General features: G+C 41.9%; 1 protein-coding gene across 2 annotated transcripts in view; it reads right to left on the reverse strand.

Annotated features, from left to right (window-relative positions):
* Positions 1 to 19297, reverse strand: part of SLC26A9 (solute carrier family 26 member 9) — a 659312-nt gene that overhangs the window by 338858 nt on the left and 301157 nt on the right. For both annotated transcript variants that reach the window (XM_073615875.1, XM_073615876.1), the window contains exons 11-12: positions 13831 to 13908; positions 13488 to 13583 (exon numbers count right to left, since the gene is read on the reverse strand). In XM_073615875.1, the coding sequence (XP_073471976.1) occupies positions 13488 to 13583; positions 13831 to 13908 (174 nt within the window). The remainder of the gene's footprint in view (positions 1 to 13487; positions 13584 to 13830; positions 13909 to 19297) is intronic.

Raw genomic sequence — 19297 nt, forward strand, 5'->3', positions numbered from 1 at the left:
TTGTTTCACACAGCGCTGTATACCTTTCCCCTGTTTTGTGACTATGCCTCTGCCTACAGTTTGGACTGCTTCCACGTGAACTGACCCTGGCCTGTTTTATTAACTACGCTACTGCCTACCACTTGGACTGTTTGCATGTGAACTGACCCTGGCCTGTTTTATGGACTATGCTTTTGCCTACCGCTTGGACTGATCCGTTGCCCTACTATTCTAGTACACAGGGGTCTCACATATTTGAGGGGCTCCAGAATTGTTTTTCCGGATGGAGAAAACTATTTTTATTGTTTTCTCCGGGTTTCGGAATTTCCGGATTAGGGTCTAGAGTCCGGAGGCTTCATAGAGATTTGGGTGGGTTGAAGCCTCTACCCCCTGTGCCCCTGTGCACAGGTCTTACCTGATTGCGGCCCTCAGCCTGCTGCTGACTTACTGCCACCATGCCTCTGCCTGCCGCATGAACGGACCACACTGCTACCTGGACTATTCAAATAATTAGCTGTAGCAAGAGGCAGTATGTTTATGAAGGGCTGGAGAGCGGTACAATAATGAGTGTCTGTAGGTAACAGTGTACCAGGACCAATATTATGGCTGTGCTGGCTGTCTCTGCCTGGACAATTTCTATGGACTGTGCTGTGCTGACAATATCCTTGTGCTGACTATAGACAATATTCCTGCCTGCTGCCTGGATAATTACTATTGCTGTCGCTAAGCACATCCCTGCCTGCTGCCTGGATCAGTACTCTCCTCTGTGGATACTATTAATGCTTTTTTTTTTACCCTTTCTGCAATAGAATTTATTTTGCATTGTAATTCTTGGTATGTACATGCTATGTGTTAGAAGTATGAAGGACTTTCAAAAATGATAGGTTGCCAGGAAATTATATATGTTATTTATGCTCCTAGAATGCCTGATGGTGCTACTTGGATGTTGGGCCTCTGTATGTAGCCTGGCTGTGTAAAAGTCTCACACATGTGGTATCGCCATACTCAGGAGGAGTAGCAGAATGTATTTTGGGGTGTCATCTTTGCTATGTACAAGCTATGTGTTGAAAATATCTGATAAATGGACAACTTTGTGTAAAAAAAAAAATGCGTTTTCATTTTTTTCCCCACATTTTCCAAAAACTTCTGGGAAAAAAATGAGCCATTCAAAAGACTCATTATGTCTCATGGATTATACGTTGGGGTGTTTGCTTTCCAAAATTGGGTCATTTTGGGGGCAATTCCATTGTCCTGGTGCTCCAGGGCCTTCAAAAGTGTAATGCCCCGTACACACGGTCGGACATTGATCAGACAATCCAACAACAAATTCCATGGATTTTTTCCAACGGATGTTGGCTCAAACTTGTTTTGCATACACACGGTCGCACAAAGTTGTCGGAAAATCCGATCGTTCTGAACATGGTGACGTAAAAGACGTACGTCAGGACTATAAACTGGGCAGTAGCCAACAGCTTTCCTCTCTTAATTTATTCTGAGCATGCGTGGCACTTTGTGCGTTGGATTTGTGTACACACGATCGGAATTTCCGACAACGGATTTTGTTGTCGGAAAATTTTATAGCCTGCTCTCAAACTTTGTGTGTTGGAAATTCCAATGGAAAATGTGTGATGGAGCCCACACACGGTCGGAATTTCCGACAACAAGGTCCTATCACACATTTTGTGTGTATGGGGCATAATAGGTGGTTGAGAAATGAGTGTCATTTATGCTCGTAGAACGCCTGAAGATGCTACTTCAATGTTGGGCCTTTGTATGTGGCCAGGCTGTGTAAAAGTCTCACACGTGTGGTATTGCCATACTCAGGAGGAGTAGCAGAATGTATTTTGGGGTGTCATCTTTGCTATGTACATGCTATGTGTTCGAAATATCTGAAAAATAGACAACTTTGTTTAAAAAAAAAAAAAATGTGTTTTCATTTTTTTCCACATTTTCCAAAAACTTCTGGAAAAAAATGAACCATTCAAAAGACTCATTAAGCCTCATAGATTATACGTTGGGGTGTTTGCTTTCCAAAATTGGGTCATTTTGGGGGCAATTCCATTGTCCTGGTGCTCCAGGGCCTTCAAAAGTGTAAATGGTGGTTGAGAAATGAGATGTCATTTATGCTCGTAGAACGCCTGAAGAAGCTACTTTAATGTTGGGCCTTTGTATGTGGCCAGGCTGTGTAAAAGTCTCACACATGTGGTATCGCCATACTCGGGAAGAGTAGCAGAATGTATTTTGGGGTGTAATTTGTTGTATGCATATGCTCTGAGAGAGAAATAACCTGTAAATATGACAATTTTGAAAAAAAAAAATCTTCATTTTGCAAAGAATTGTGGGAAAAAATTACAACTTAAAAAAATTCTCCTTGCTACTTACTTAATACCTTGGAATGTCTACTTTCTAAAAAGGGGTCATTTAGGGGGTATTTGTACTTCCTGACTTGTTAGTGCCCCAAGAAATGGAAATGAGATAGGCCGTCAGTACATCAGGTGTGATCAGATGTGATCAATTTTCAGTGATTGGCACCATAGTTTGTAGACTCTATAACTTTCACACAGACTAAATAATATCTACTAATTTCACAAAGACCAAATAATTTACACTAATTTGGGTTATTTTTACCAACGATATGTAGCAGTATACATTTTGGCCAAAATTTATGAAGAAAAATTACTAATTTGCAAAATTTTATGACAAAGGAAAAAGGCATTTTTTTTCACAAAATTTACTGTCCTTTTTATTTATAGCACAAAAAATAAAAAATCCACTAGTGATTAAATACCACCAAAAGAAAGCTCTCTTTGTGTGAAAAAAGGACGCAAATTTCATATGGGTACAGTGTTGCATGACTGAGTAATTGTCATTCAAAATGTGAGAGTGCTGAAAGCTGAAAATTGGTCTGGGCAGGAAGGGGGTGTAAGTGCACTGTATTGAAGTGGTTAACAACGTCATCTTATCAATTGTTCATAGAGCTCAAACTGGCTTTCTGTCAGGGTAGTCAAAGTCAATTAATATAAGAACACAGTTGATGGCACAGATGAAGGAATATATACCAGAAACGAGTGCCCTGGCATCTCTAGATACAGCCAAGGCATTCAACTCCATTGAATGGTTATACTTACAGAAATCATTAGAACAGTTTGGGTTTGGGGAAAAAAATTGAAAATGGATAACAATTATTTATAGTCAGTCACTTTCAATTCTCCTAATGAATGCATTAATGTTACCTATGGTAAGTTTAGACAGAAGGACAAGGCAGGGATGACCATTATCTCTCATCTATTTGCTATAGCAATAGAGACATTGGTTTTGAGGTTTAGGAAATCTGAGGAATACAAGGAAATCGCACTGGGAATAGGAAGGAAGGAGGTTATTGGTCTGCAGATGATATAATATTGTATATGGGAGACACAAAAAATACTTTAGTGGAAGCAATGAAACTAATAGATACGTTTGGAAAATACTCAGGATCAATTGCCATTCAGACAGGGTATACTGAGGAATGAGGAGCAATATTCCTTGTTGAAAAATAGTGAACATATTTAACCACTTAAGGACCGAGCCTTTTTCTGACATTTTTTGTTTACAAGTTAAAAACATTTTTTTTCCTAGAAAATTACTTAGAACCTCCAAACATTATACATTTTTTTTCTAACACCCTAGAGGATAAAATGGCGCTCATTGCAAAACTTTCTGTCACACCATATTTGCGCAGCAGTCTTACAAGCGCACTTTTTTTGGAAAAAATACACTTTTTTTTAATTAAAAAATAAGGCAACAGTAAAGTTAGCCCATTTTTTTTTATATTGTGAAAGAAATTGTTACGCCAAGTAAATTGATACACATGTCACACTTCAAAATTGCGCCCGCTATTGGAATGGTGACAAACTTTTACCCTTAAAAATCTCCATAGGCGACGTTTATAAAATTCTACAGGTTGCATGTTTTGAGTTACAGAAGTGGTCTAGGGCTAGAATTATTGCTCTCACTCTAACAATCGCGACAATACCTCACATGTGTGGTTTGAACTCCGTTTTCATATGCGGGCGCTACTCACGTATGCGTTTCAATTTTTTTTTTATTATTAATTTTACCTTTTATTTTTTAATTTGACACTGTTCTTAAAAAAAAAAAAAATTGTTACTTTTATTCCTATTACAAGGAATGTAAACATCCCTTGTAATAGAAAAAAAAAAAAAGCATGACAGGACCTCTTAAATATGAGATCTGGGGTCAAAAAGACCTCAGATCTCATATTTACACGAAAATGCAATAAAAAAAATAATTCAATGTCATTTAAAAAAAAAGTCCCTTTAAGATCTATGCAATGATATGGAGATGGGTGGGGGCCATCTTTCCCTCACTAACAGGGAGAAGAACCCGATTGCCTAACAGGGAGAAGAACCCGATCGCCTCTGCCACTACCAACAGCTCTGGAGAGCATCAGAGCGCGGCAGGAGGAGGGCCCCTCTCCCACCGCCAATAAAAGTGATCTTGCGGCGAATCCATCGCAGAGACCACTTATCTGAAAGCAGACCACCCGCTGAAGAAGAGGATACCGGGGTTATGGCAGCTAGCTGCTGCCATAACAACGATATTCCTCTTCAAAGTAGCGACGTAAAACGATGGCGAGCGGGGTCCGTAAGTGGTTAAATATTTGGGTATCCATATTAATTTTGATTCGGTGGAATCATTGGCGGTGTACCCCCTATTGGAACAGATTAAATGTTACTTAGGGGTATGGTCGGTGGCAGGAAGAATACATTTATTATGGACAGCAGTGCTATCCAAGTGTTTATATGTTTTTTCACACTCCCCAGTGGTTATACCTAAATTAGTACTTAAAAAGTTAAACTCACAAAATTTGTATGGGCTAATGGTAGGTCTAAATTAAAAATGACAACATTATGATGACCGAAAAATTAAGCAGGGATGGCACATCCAGATATATATTTATACTACCTGGCAGGACAGTTAAAACAGCTGCAGACATTGATAGGACAGGAAGGAGATGGAGGGGTGGAAAAATACTTATTAGAAATTCTCCAGGTGGATGATTTGATGATGGGACTGGAGGCACAAGTATCTAGGCTACCTAAAGTCAAGATTTCCATTTTTACACAAGGTATGAGATGTATCTGTATACTTATTAACAAAGTTGCCTACCTTCAGAGTCTTACACGCCTCCATAAAACCCCCTTCGCTGTACACAAGGAGTCTCCTGTACATCCAGAAGACTGCCTGCAGTTTCTTATCTTCACTGCTCCCTCCGGTGCACAGCCCCGGGAGACCTGGTGTCTACAGAAAGATGAGCTCCTAACCCTATGACCGGGAGCCAGTCGGAAGCCTTACTCATTGAATGACCACTCCGACAGCCAATCACAGTAAGCATTCAGTGTAACATTTGTAAACCAAAACAAAAGTAATAGACTAGCTGTCTTATCTCCTCATTTCCCTGTCAGACAGCAATCTGTGAGTTAGAGAGCTGCAAATTACACAGAGGAATGATTATTGTGTGCCCATGGAGTTAGTTAACTCTTAATTAACCAGGACATACTATTATTTTACAGGAGCAGGAGATGAAATTTGAACAAGAGATGAAATTGTACTCGGAGTCAATCTGTGATAGTGTAACAAAGGAACAAAAAGCAACAAAAACATAGACCTGAGTTGTGCCCTGGTCAAGTGGTCAGTATGCCTGAAAGGGGGCATACCCAAGTATGAATTGAAATAAAATGAAAAAAGAAAAGAAAAAGGGAATGGGTGGGTGGGACACGAGATCCTACGACCACAAGAAGGAGAAGAAGGAGGGCAGGCTTTATGCAGCCTGACTCCTCCTACAATAACAGGCTGACCTGCGGTCAGCCTTACACTTGTACTCGGAGTCAATCTGTGATAGTGTAACAAAGGAACAAAAAGCAACAAAAACATAGACCTGAGTTGTGCCCTGGTCAAGTGGTCAGTATGCCTGAAAGGGGGCAAAAATGACCAGTAGGATGAATATGATGCCAAATTATAGCCCACTGAAATAACGTATAAACTATCAAATTACAACCGCTTATGGTATCTCAAAAAGTGGCTCTGGGCCAAACCCAGAGAAACAAGACGACCTCCACCTACCCAAACGGCCCGGGGTCCCTGGCACAAATACACCGAACCTGCTCCTATCACTTATGACCCAAACCGGGTATAAGCCTGCCCTGAGCACCGAGCTGGTACCCAACATGAAGGAGACCATGAGAATGTGATAGATACCACACGGAAAAAATGACCCATGATGAGAAGTCCGCTGATCACAGCAGGAGGGCTACTCTTCAAGAACCCTGAGGATTGCTTATAGAATGCGCAGCAAATAAAGAAAGTCTGTCGGGGTCTCCAACAACATGAAATGCTGAGTCCAACCAGATACGCCCTGACAATGTCATGCTGATATGAGATAAAAGGGGCAAAAACCGAACCAAGTAGGAAGCCTACTGATCCTGACCTAGAGACTGAGAAAATTCGGAATCCACTAAACCCCCTGAGCCTGTAAACGCTGCTGGAGCTGCCATGCTGACTTACCATAGTTTCATGCTTCTGCCAACCCTAGCCAAAAGCAACTAGGAAATAAAAGGTTGTGTGCATACAAGAGGGAAAAACCAGTCCCCTGGGTAACCTACTCCGCGTAAGTGACATGCCACTGGGACAGCAACATGAACTACGAAAGAACGTGAGCATGCTGAGAACCTGCGCCAGGAACGTAAGCTGCGTGAAAGAACGAAACACATGTATAATGCAAGCTATGAACCGTGAGCAGCCTAAGCACCAAAGCTGCAAGAAACCGCAAACTACATGAAAAACCCCGGTAGCACGAGAACGTGAATTGATGAACAGCGTGAGAAACATGAGAACGAGAGTAACCTTGGGAAAACATGAGAAAACCTAGAAGAACGAGAGAAACATAAAAGTGAGATTATCATAGAAACAACAAATTGCAAAAGACACGTAAATAGCATGAGACACGTAAATAGCATGAGACACGTAAATAGCATGAGACATGTAAATTGCATGAAACACGTGAGTTTGTATGAAAAACATAAACAGCGTAAGAACAGATGAGGAGACTTGCCACCGAACAAGCCAATTAAAAACGATCACCTCAATCTGTCAACCCATAGACGTGATGGGTAATCTGCAGTGGTAGAACATGAACAACCCAGCTGTTTGACAGCAACCAAATAACATTACGTACAACCAGCCCCAAGACAAAACACCCCTGGTACCTGACAATGATGATGTGGGTGCAGGAATGGCAAGACCAATAGCATAAGAATGTGAACCTAATGATGACACCCCCCTACTGTATGCAGTGAGTGAGCCCGAGCAACCTGCAGCGCCTGGACAGGAAATTAAAAACGAACACTCAAGGCTAAGATACCCACAGACCGTGGTGGGTAGAAGTAAATGTGTAATGGTGAACGTGCACGTATGACGTATGGAAAACAGGCGAGAAGATTGTGGGACAACAATCAATTAAAAACGAAACCTCAGCCTGTACAGATCTGTAGACGTGACAGACCCTGAATGTGAGCACTAGCTAACGGAATTGTAGCGAACGAAAAGCTGTGACGAACATATGACATAAACATATGACATAAACGTAAAATACATGGGAAACCGAGAGAAGCCTGGGAAACCGAGAGAAGCATGGGAAAATGAGAATCAAAGGAAAACGTGAGAATCAAGGAAAAACGAGAGAATCAAATGTGAGCACCAAGGGAAAAAACGTGAAAAGATGAGAAAAGTAAGAAAAACATGAGGAATGTAAGAAAACATGAAAAGGCATAAGAAGTGACACATTGCATGAGAAACCGTAATTGCATGAAAACACTGAAAATTGCATGAAAACACTGTAAAAATTGCATGCAAACACTGTAAACTGCATGCAAACACTGTAAACTGCATGCAAACACTGTGAAACAAATTACAGACCATGACATAAAAAACACATGACATGAAACGTAATAGACCTGTAAAAATAAGAAAAAACATGGAAAAAACGAGAGAAGCATGGGAAAACGAGAGAAGCACCCGAAAGCAACATGGGAAGACGTGAGAAACATGGGAAGACGTGAGAAACATGGGAAGACGTGAGAAACATGGGAAGACGTAAGCATGAACAAATGTGAGAGGCATGGGAAAACGTGGGAAGCGTAAGAAACATGGAAAACGTGAGAACCAAGAGAAAACGTGAGAACCATGTAATACGTGAGAAACATGGGAAAACATGAGAAATATAAGAAACATGAATAGGCATGAGAAGTGACAAATTACATAAGAAATCGAACATTTCATGAGAACACCGTAAATTACATGAGAACCGTAAATTGCATGAGAAACGTAAATAGCATGAGAAACGTAATAGCATGAGAACCCGTAACAAAGCATGAGAGATTGAAAAATGCATGAGAAACCGTAATTTAATAAAACCGTGAAATGCATTAAAAACGTGTAAAATGCATGAGAAACAGTAAAATAGCACGAGGAATCGTAAAATACATGAGAAACTGTAAAAAACACGAGAAACCGTAAAATGCACGAGAAACCATAATTTTTAATGAAACCGTAAAAAATGCATGAAAAACTGTAAAATGCATGAGAACCCATAAATTATATGAGAAACCATAAAATGCACGATAACCGTAAAATGCATGAGAACCGTAAATTGTATGCGAAACTAACATGCATGAGTAAATTGCATGCCCCCAAAGGACCCCCACAGAAAATAATGAGATGACAGGCAATGAGCAAGAGTCATGACAGCCCCACAGCCTGAATTAACCCCTGAACCCTGTGCTAACACATGCGTAGCATGAGGTAACCAGGTGCTAGCAACATGGCCCCATGCAGGTGAAAAGGCAGCATCCGCAGGCTGCCCTGTCTGCAACTGTACCAGACACCCCCAACCGCACCAAAACATTAAATACCTTGCAACAAACAGCTGAACCCCTTCCCCCACAGCGTGAGTACCGGGATGGCGGCTCCCACGTGGAGCTGGATCTGCACAGGGAGAGGAGCAGACAGGTGGCCGATTACCCCCACGTCAGCATCGGAAGGAGCGGACAGGCGGCCCCGGAGCAGCACACACCCGGAGCCCACTGACACAACCCATGTGCAGTAGTACAAAGCACGGATGCTGGAGCTGATAGTAAGTGTTCAGTCCTGTATGCGATCAGACAGAATACACAATACCTGGTTGGCGGTATCACTGGTGGTGTACCTGGGCGGGTGTGCGGTGTATACAAGCAGACTCGGATCGCAGCACCCCGGGAGTCTTCCGTATCTTTTGGCCATATAAGGAGACAGAGCATCCCACTCTCTCTCTCTCCTTTACATCCCATCTGCCGTCTAACACTTCCTCTTTCCAGCCCCAGCCCAGGCCGGCACCTGAGCGGGACGGGTGGCATCTGATGTGGATCCTCCGTTGATGCCACCCGCCCACACCTACCGGAACCGCGACCACCGGGAGAGAGAACCAAAAGAGAACCTTGCAGCCAACCATGCTGCCGCCCTGCAAGCCGAAAACAGGAAGTGATCTGCCGTGACCTGCCCTAACCCGGAAGTGACCTATCGACACGAGATCCTACGACCACAAGAAGGAGAAGAAGGAGGGCAGGCTTTATGCAGCCTGACTCCTCCTACAATAACAGGCTGACCTGCGGTCAGCCTTACACTTGTTAAATAGTGCTTATACAGGTTAAAATAAATGGTTATTTCAACCTGTATAAGCACTATTTAACAATTTCATCTCCTGTTCCATGTTTCAATTTAAATTATTTCTTGTAAAAAAATATTATAACGCACATATATTCATTGTTATCTTTAAGGATTTACTGTTAAAAAATATGTGGTTTAGGGTATAACTGATTTTATTTTTAAATCAGTAGAACATTACATAAAAAAAAAAAAAAACATTATTTCTTTAGTAAATAAGTTTAACATGCTTTGTACCAAAAATGTAATTTTAATGTTGCAGTACGTAGAACAAGCAGCAGAATGAAATGTATATGTTTTCCCCTCAGTAATGGTACTGAAATGGTGTTCAAAATATCACTGATCAAACTTGACAACATTTTTTTTCAGATCTTTACTCTTTTTTTCTCCTTAAAATGCAAATAAATTAAAACAATTATCAGAGGACTTTAGGGTCACGAGAAAGCCCCATTTGTCCCCCCCCCCCCCAAAAAAAAACAATATATGTATCAATTCTTTATCATAAGTAATTACAAAGGTTTAGACACAGCAGAAACGTGACAATATGGTCTGGTCCATAGGGGGTAAACAGGTGTGACAGCCAAAGTGGTTAAAACCAATGCCTACGAGCGCACTGCACATACAATAAAAATTTCAAAGTATCAAAAACTTTGTCAATGAAATGCTTTCTTTCCCTTTTTAATGTTTGTAGTGTATTGTATGTAATTTATGTATTCTTATCAGCATGTATACTTCTGCGCTTAAATGTCAAGTGAAAATCTAGGGAAAGCTGCACACTAAACAGTATCCAAATACAAGAAACACCAAAACATATTGTATAACCAAAATTAGATGCACTATCCCTTTAAATGACAAACATTTTAAAAAAAGTTTATGATTCCATAAAGTCCATTAGAACATATGCAAAAATACAAACCACAATTTATAAATACAAAATTTCATGCAAATCTGCTAGTGCATTAATAAATAATTATGTGCTAAGTGCAATAAGTTAAGCGTATAAATAATACATTGCTTAGTGCAAAATTTAATCTCATAAGAAAAGTCCAGAAAATTGCGTTGTGACAGAATAGTGCGGTGCACCTTCACCAAACAACTTATCTCTCAGCAGACAGTATCAATAGACCCTCCAGCAGCCAGCAATATTAGACCTCTCCCTCAACAGTAGATCCCTACTAGAAACATAAGACCCCCCCCAGCAACAATAGATCCCCACCAGCAACAATAGACCCTCGCACAAAAACAGATCCTCACCAGTGACAATACATCCCCCAGCAGCCAGCATCAATAGACCCTCCAGCACACCCCTTGCTATTACATATATTCAGTGCTGAAAGTGCCAGAACTGCGTTCCTGCTGAAAAAAAGCCCTGCCTGTCAGTATCCCTGATCACCGCCACACCAGTCATATGATGGGGTGACAGTGTGTAAAAAAAAAAAAAAAAATTCTGAAGAAAAAAACTTTCCATGGGTCTTATGAAATACCACTGTCTGCTTTCCAAATTAGGGTAATTTTTTTTTTGGGGGGGGGGGGGAGTGTACTGTCCTGGCATTTTTGAATATATAGATGCTATAACTTCCACACAACCAATACACACTTATTGGGATTTATTTTTACCAAGGACATGTAGCAGAATACATTTTGGCTTACATTTATGAAGAAATTCAATTTTATTGGATAAGTTTTAAGTTTTTATTTTTTTGGGGTATTTTTTTATATAAATCGCAAAAAATAAAAACCCAGTGGTGATCAAACACCACTAAAATGGAAGCTCTATTTGTGTGAAAAAAATTGCACGGTCATGCGTAGTGTTGCATGACCGTGCAATTGCCAGTTAAAGTAGCACAGTGCTGAATAAAACTTTCCATAGGACAAGTGGTTAAATTGTAGCCTTTGTTGTTGATACACACCCAACTTTTATCTCTATTATTTTCTCATTTATTTAGGTCTTTACATTTGTGTACACTTGTCAAGCCAACTATTGGAACTATCTGATGGAAGTAATGTGGGCGATTATAGCTGATCGATCACTTCCACAAACACGGGAAAGTGCCACCCTTACTTCCCCAATGTCCCACCTGCAGGCACAGGATGGTCATGGATGGTGTCAGCAGATAGAGCATAGGGAAATCAGCAAACATCTGTTCCCTAATTTTCTCTCATGGTGAATGAACCCAGGAGTGACAAGCATTTTGTCACTTTTATATTAAGAGCTGTTAAGACTGTTGTGGCCAGGGAAACAATGATAAGCTGTGCTTGATTAGCTGCAGTGGACTGCAGAGGTGACATTACTCAACTAATAGACATTTGATGTCTCCTTGAGCCTAGGTTCACATTGATGCGATTTGGCATGCGATTTGACATGTCAAATCGCATGCCAAATCTGCAGCAATTGTCGGCAATGGCACCATCCAAATGCGGCACCGCAACAATTCCCAAAAGTAGTTTCGGGCGGCACAGTGGTATAGTGGATAGCACTTTCGCCAAGCAACAAGAAGGGTCCAACCACGACACTACCTGCCTGGTGTTTGCATGTTCTCCCTGTGTCTGCGTGGGTTTCCTCCGGGTACTCCAGTTTCCTCCCACACTCCAAAGACATGCTGGTAGGTTAATTGGATCCTGTCTAAATTGTCCCTAGTATGTATGAATGTGAGTTAGGGACCTTAGATTGTAAGCTCCTTGAGGGTAGGGACTGATGTGAATGTACAATGTATATGTAAAGCGCTGCGTAAATTGACGGCGCTATATAAGTACCTAAAATAAATAAATACTTTTGGCGACTTCGGGATGCGATTTGTATAGACATCTGTGCAGCAACTCGCACAGATGTCTCTGAAATCGCCCCTGAAGTCTGGACGATTTCAATCCTGCTGTCAGTGTATACCTGGGCTAAAGAGGACCTGTAACTTAAAAAAATACAAAAATGTTTGAATACCTCCTGTATGTGGATACTTGCACATATGAATCTATACACCTTTGTACAAAAATTACAATTATGCTATATTAGGTATTGTCAGGGCTTTTTTTCTCAAACAATAGGTGCTGGAACTTAACCACGGCCCCACAAAACCCCTCCCCCTACACACACCCTCCAAAACACACCAAATAGTGGGTGTGTTCAGTCAAATTTCACAAAAACAGTAGGAGGGTCTTAAAGGGGCATTAAGTATCAGGATTGCATTACATACAGAGTGCAGAGCTGTCACTTGTAAACACAGAAACCAGACTTCTGTGTTGACAAGTGATTGTGGTGAGCAGGCACCAAAGGGTCTGAGCCAGAGGTGGTGGAACTGAGTTCCACCAAGTTCCCCCTGAAAAAAAGCCCTGGGTATTGTGTATTTTTTAATTAAAATACAGGTTTGATAAACTGTTGTACTAATATTATGTGACATTAAAAAAACAATTGCAACTACTACCATTCTATTCTTCAGTGGCTCTACTTTCAGAAAATACACGTTTGGATGGTTTAACTAATCTTCAATCCTAAAATGTGCATGTTAACAAAAATTATGCAAAAGCAGCCCTAGGAGTGAAAGGGTTAATGAATCATTTTTTTGCTTTATGTTATCAACACACCATTGAAGGAACCCCCGGCCCCCCTTTTTTTTTCTTCTGCATACACATGCATGTACACACATCAGTTACCATTTTAAAGCAGGCTATGCACTGTATATACTGGTTGCTGTGCTAGTGCCGAGGGGTTACATATGTATGGCCAAGTAGAAGGTCTAGACTACTAAAGAACTTACACAATCAAGTTTGCTTTTGCTCCAAAGGTAGAAAGGGTCAGCAAGTTGCTTCAGAGAATTCTTAAGGTTAACTGCTATTAAGGCTCCTAGAACAGACTGGAGACAAAGCAACACTGACTTAGATGTTATGCAATACAATGTGAAGAAAAATAATTGAGGATTAAACCAATGCATGTGTAATTAAACTATTTCTCTACAGAGCTTGATACAATGCTAATATTATCTTTCCTTTATCTGCTATGTTTCTATCCTCACACTACACACACAAACACAGTCGATTTAAAAAACAGGTTGACAAAAACCTGAAAGCAGCTATGAAAAGAATTGAGAAAATCAAGCATACCTTGGGCAAGGGTTGTAAATAGGTACCAAGAGACAGCATAGTTACCATGACCACCATCATGACAAAGAAGCTTGACATCTGAAGATAAAGAAACACACACATAAACATACATAAATTGAACCAACAGAATGTCACAACTAGGCTTAAAGCACAACCCCGGGCAAAGTAACATCAATTTTAAAGCAATATAACATTAATTTGCCTTAAAAGCAACCCCCAGGCAAGCAGGCTAATGTCTATGTTCTGCAAATCTGCTTGTTTGGATTCTGGGGTTAGTACAACTTTCACTATACTTCCAGGCCACTTAAAAGTAAGCACTGCAGGACTCATGCAGTTCTGTCTTTGCTCTCCTCTCCCACTGGCCATTCCCAAACCAGAGCCTGGGGCTGGGGCCATTACTTGGGGTGTGCAAATTGGCAATTGGTCAGGACCCCCACATTCTTAAGGGCCCCCAAAGAGCTTTCCCTCACCTGAACACCACTTCTCCTTAACCTGCAGGACAAGGAAAGCATCACTGCTTCATCTGCAAGTATATTGGGTCCAAAGTGGGGGCTAACCAGTGGCAGTGTGTCCATAAAGGGTGCAGGAGCGCTGCCCCCTCTCTCCTGTCACCTCTCTCTGCAGCCGCCCCCTATTCAGTTGTCCAGCCACTTGTCGGGCCCTGGGCACCTGAATCACAGCAACAGGGTTTTTTGGAAGCGCCTGATTAGAGCCGTGGGCTCTAATAGGCGTCCTGATTAGAGCCGTAGGCTCTAATAGGCTTCCAAAATGGTAAACAGCGGGCGCAATGCTGTGCGTTCGCTGTTTACTCAGTGTTGTGTTAGGAAAGCGAATAAATCGCTTTCCTAACATTGACCCGCCTCTCAGCCAATCAGGTGCTCGGGTCTGGTTACCTGTCAACTGATTAGCTGAAACAACAGGTGCTGTGATTGGATGCCTGATAGAGAGGACCAGAGATATCGAGGAGCGTGGACGTGGAGGACACCAACGCGAACCGCTGCGAGACGGGTAAGTCCCGACTCCCAGGCGATGCACACTGGCAGCATTTGATGGGGCACAGTAGCGGCAATTGATGGGCACACTGGCAGCAATTGATGGGGCACAGTAGCGGCAATTGATGGGGCACAGTAGCAGCAATTGATGGGCACACTGGCAGCAATTGATGGGCACACTGGCAACAATTGATGGGGCACACTGGCTGCAATAAATGGGCACAGTGGCTGCGTTTGATGGGCACAGTGGCTGCGTTTGATGGGCACAGTGGCTGCGTTTTTGATGGGCACAGTAGCTGCGTTTGATGGGCACAGTGGCTGCAATTGATGTTTTTTTTTTTTTTCAGTTTGCTTGCACCCCCCCAAAAATTTTGAGCACCAGCTGCCACTGGGGCTAACATATGATTGTATGTATAATGCAACCATGTTTTTGTGTATGATATCACAGAGACGCAACATGATATAATTGGCACCACATCCCACACTGTGAATGAAAACACAAAAAAAGAAGAAACAAGGAATTTTCTATGGTGCCAGAATCCTCAGGAAATGGAATCACAATTCAAAAAGATAAAGATACTATAATTGTATTCTGTTTGCTGAAGACAAGCAGACTAAGGACATGGATTACTGGAACCATGTCCTGTGGTCTGATGAGACCAAAGATAAACTTATTTGGTTCAGATGGTGTCAAGCATGTGTGGCGGCAACCAGGTGAGGAGTACAAAGACAAGTGTGTCTTGCCTACAATCAAGCATGGTGGGGGGAGTGTGATGGTCTGGGGCTGCATGAGTGCTGCCGGCACTGGGAAGTTACAGTTCATTGATGGAACCATGAATGCCAACAAGTACTGTGACATACTGAAGCAGAGCATGATCCCCCCCTTCGAAAACTGGGCGCAAGGTCTCTAACATCCAACAGCTCCGTGATGTCATCATGGAGGAGTGAAAGAGGACTCCAGTGGCAACCTGTTAAGCTCTGGTGAACTCCATGCTCAAGAGGGTTAAGACAGTGCTGGAATATAATGGTGGCCACACAAAATATTGACACTTTTGGGCCCAATTTGGACATTTTCGCTTAGGGGTGTATTCACTTTTGTTGCCAGCGGTTTAAACATTAATGGCTGTGTGTTGAGTTATTTTTAGTAGACAGCAAATTTACACTGTTATACAAGCAGTACACCCACTTCTTTACATTGTAGCAAAGTGTCATTTCTTCAGTGTTGTCACATGAAAAGATATAATAAAATATTTACACAAATGTGAGGGATGTAGTAACTTTTGTGAGATACTGTATCTGTAGATAGCCAAGATGCCTAAATGCGTGTTCTCATTTGTTCAACCCATCAGTGGTTTCTACAGTTTGCAGTGGCAGAGGACCACTTACACTTTGTTGCATTGTCCTTTCTCTGCTTCCAGAGTGATCACAAAGGTTGTAGCACCTCTGTATGTCCTTCTTAGTACTCAGGGCATCCAGGGGACAGGCTATCTAGATGACCTTCTTCTGAAGGAGTCATCTCCCTTACAACTCTCAGCAAATGTTCCACCAAAAGATGATTTGGCTGGGTGATCAGCTTAAAAAAATCTGATCTCCAGCCCTCCATGTGCCTAGATTATCTAGGTTTTGTCCTGGATACATCCAGTAAAGAAAGTTCCTTTCTCTATGAGCTCATGCTTGTCAACTGAGATCCAAAAGAAATTCCACAGTGGGATTCACCACGAGAGTTCTGGGTCAAATGATGGCCACTGGGGTTGCACCAATACCACTTTTTTAAGACCAAGTACAAGAACCAATACTTTTTTTCACGTACTCACAGATACCAATTACCGATACTTTTTTTAATGTCGTGTGACAGTGGCACTAATATGCAGCACTGATGGGCAGTGAAAGGTGGTACTGATGGGCACTGATGAGGCATGGACTGTGCCAGTAGTTTTTTCTTTTTTTTACAATTTTTTTTTACAAATTATTTTTTTATTATTTTTTACAACTTATATATTTTCTGTTATTTTTTTTAAATGCTTTCTTTTTTTTGTTGGGGGGGGGAGTGGACGTTGTCAGTGTGTTTTTTTTTTTTTTATTTTATTTTTTATTATTTTTACAATTTTACCTTTAAAATTTTTGTTTATTATTATTATTTTTTATCAGCCTTGTTGAGGGGGGGGCTTTGGTGGGATTTCAGGGGTCTAAACAGACCTCTGACATCTCCCCTTTGAGATAGGGAAAGCGACTAAGGACACAGATTCCCTAATCCCTTTCTCTGCAGCTTCAGCTGCTCTGAAAATTATTGGAGAAGAGACAGAGGTACCTCTCCATTCCTAAACTGAAGCAGAGTAAACACAAGTTACGATGTTTCAGCCATGAATAGACAGAGTCAGTGATCACTGACTCTGTTCATTCAGAAAAGGAAGGAACCGGTAAATGACAGATTTACCGACTCCTTCCTCCCCTCCATCCTGACAGATCTGGCACAGGGGGGACCGGAGGAGGACACAGGGAGCCGGTGACCTGCTGAGAGGAAGGAGAACACCGGAGAGATGGACGAGGACCCGATGGAGGACACAGGGGACAGTTGGGGGTGATTGGTGGGGCTGTGGGGGCAGTTAAAAGCACCAATCTCCCTGTATAACTTTCAATAAAGCACTTGACTGCTGTGGAAGGGAGAGGAGGAGAAGCATCTGTCAGAAAAGCTATACAGGGAGATTGTTTTTTTTAACTGCCCCCACCATGTGAGGCTGTCTGGCCCCCTGCTGAGCTTGAGGATGTCTGGTCCGATACAACAGGCATTGTATCAGGTATCAGAGCATTTTCACGAGTACCGATACTCGTGCAAATGCTTGGTATCAGTGCATCCCTAGTGGCTGCCTTTAATGCAGTAACTTTCGCTCAATTCCATTTAAGAACTCTCCAGCTGAACATCCTGATAGCATGGAAAAAGCAGGCTCTTTCCCTGAATCTACCTATGCTAATTTCCCTCCAAACAAGAAATTTCTTGTCCTGGTGGATTGGCACTTCAACTCTAATAGTGGGAAAATCCTTCCTTTCCTACAATCGGAAGGCTTTTACAACAGACGCAAGTCGGTCAGGTTGGGGAGGAGTCTTCCAATCCTTGAAAGTTCAAATAGTATGGTCAAGAGAAAAAGCCAAACCCTCCATCACAGTGTCCCTGCAGCACTGGACTCCCCTTCTAAAGGGACACCCAATTTGGGTACAGTCAGACAATGCCACCACAGTGGCATACTGTGCATTCATAAAGTATTCAGATCCCCTTCACTTTTTTCAATTTTGTTATGCTGATACAATTTTTTTTCTCATTAATCTACACTCAACACCCCATAATGCCAAAGTGAAAACAGAATTTTAGAAATGTCTGGGAATTTATCAAAAAGAAAAAACTGAAATATCACATGTACTTAAGTATTCAGACCCTTTACTCAGTACTTTGTTGAAGCACCTTTGGCAGCAATTACAGCCCTGAGTCCTTTTGGGTATGACGTGGCAAGCTTTGCACACCTGGATTGGAGATTTTATGTGATTCTTCTTTGCAAATCCTCTCAAACTCAGTCAGGGCTCTGGCTGGGCTACTCTAGGACATTTACAGAGGTGTCCCTAAGCCACTCCTGTGTTGTGTTGGCTGTGTGCTTAGGATCATTGTCATGTTGGAAGGTGAATCTTCAACCCAGTCTTAGGTCCTGTGGAATAGGTTTTTATTGATGATATCTCTCTGCTTTGCTCCATACAGCTTTCTCTCAACCCTGACCAGTCTCCCAGTCCCTGCTCCTGAAAAACACCCCCACAGCATGGTGCTGCAACCACCATGCTTCACTGTTGAGATGGTATTGGGCAGGTGATTAGCAGTGCCTGGTTTTCGCCAGATATAATGTTTAGAATTTAGGCCAAACAGTTCAATCTTGGTTTCATCAAACCAGATAATCATGTTCCTCACAGGTTAAGATGCTTTTTTGCAAACTACAAATGGGCTATCTTGTGTTTTGTACTGAGGAGAGGCTTCTGTCTAGTCACTCTGCCATAAAGCCCAGATCAGTGGAGAGCTGCAGTGATGGTTGTCCATCTGGAACTTTGTCCCATCTTCACACAGGATCTGTAGAGCTCAGTTACAGTAGAGTGATCATCGGGTTATTGGGCACCTCTCTCACTAAGGCCCCCCCCCATTGCTCAGTTTGGCCGGGCGACCAGCTCTTGAAAGAGTACTGGTTGTGCCAAACTCCTTCCATTTGAGAATTATGGAGGCCACTGTACTCTTGGGAAAGTTTAGTGCAGCAGAACTTTTTTTGTAGCCTTCCCCAGATCTGTGCCTTGCAATAATCCTGTCTCTGAGCTCTACAGGCAGTTCCTTTGACCTCATGGCTTATGCTCCAATACAGTGCCTTTCCAAATCATGTCTAATCAGTATAATATAACACTGGTGGACTCCAATCAACATGTAGACACATCTCAGCAATGATTAAGAGAAA

This window comes from Aquarana catesbeiana, linkage group LG02 (genome assembly GCF_042186555.1).
Source record: "Aquarana catesbeiana isolate 2022-GZ linkage group LG02, ASM4218655v1, whole genome shotgun sequence".
NCBI classification, from domain to species: Eukaryota; Metazoa; Chordata; class Amphibia; order Anura; family Ranidae; genus Aquarana; species Aquarana catesbeiana.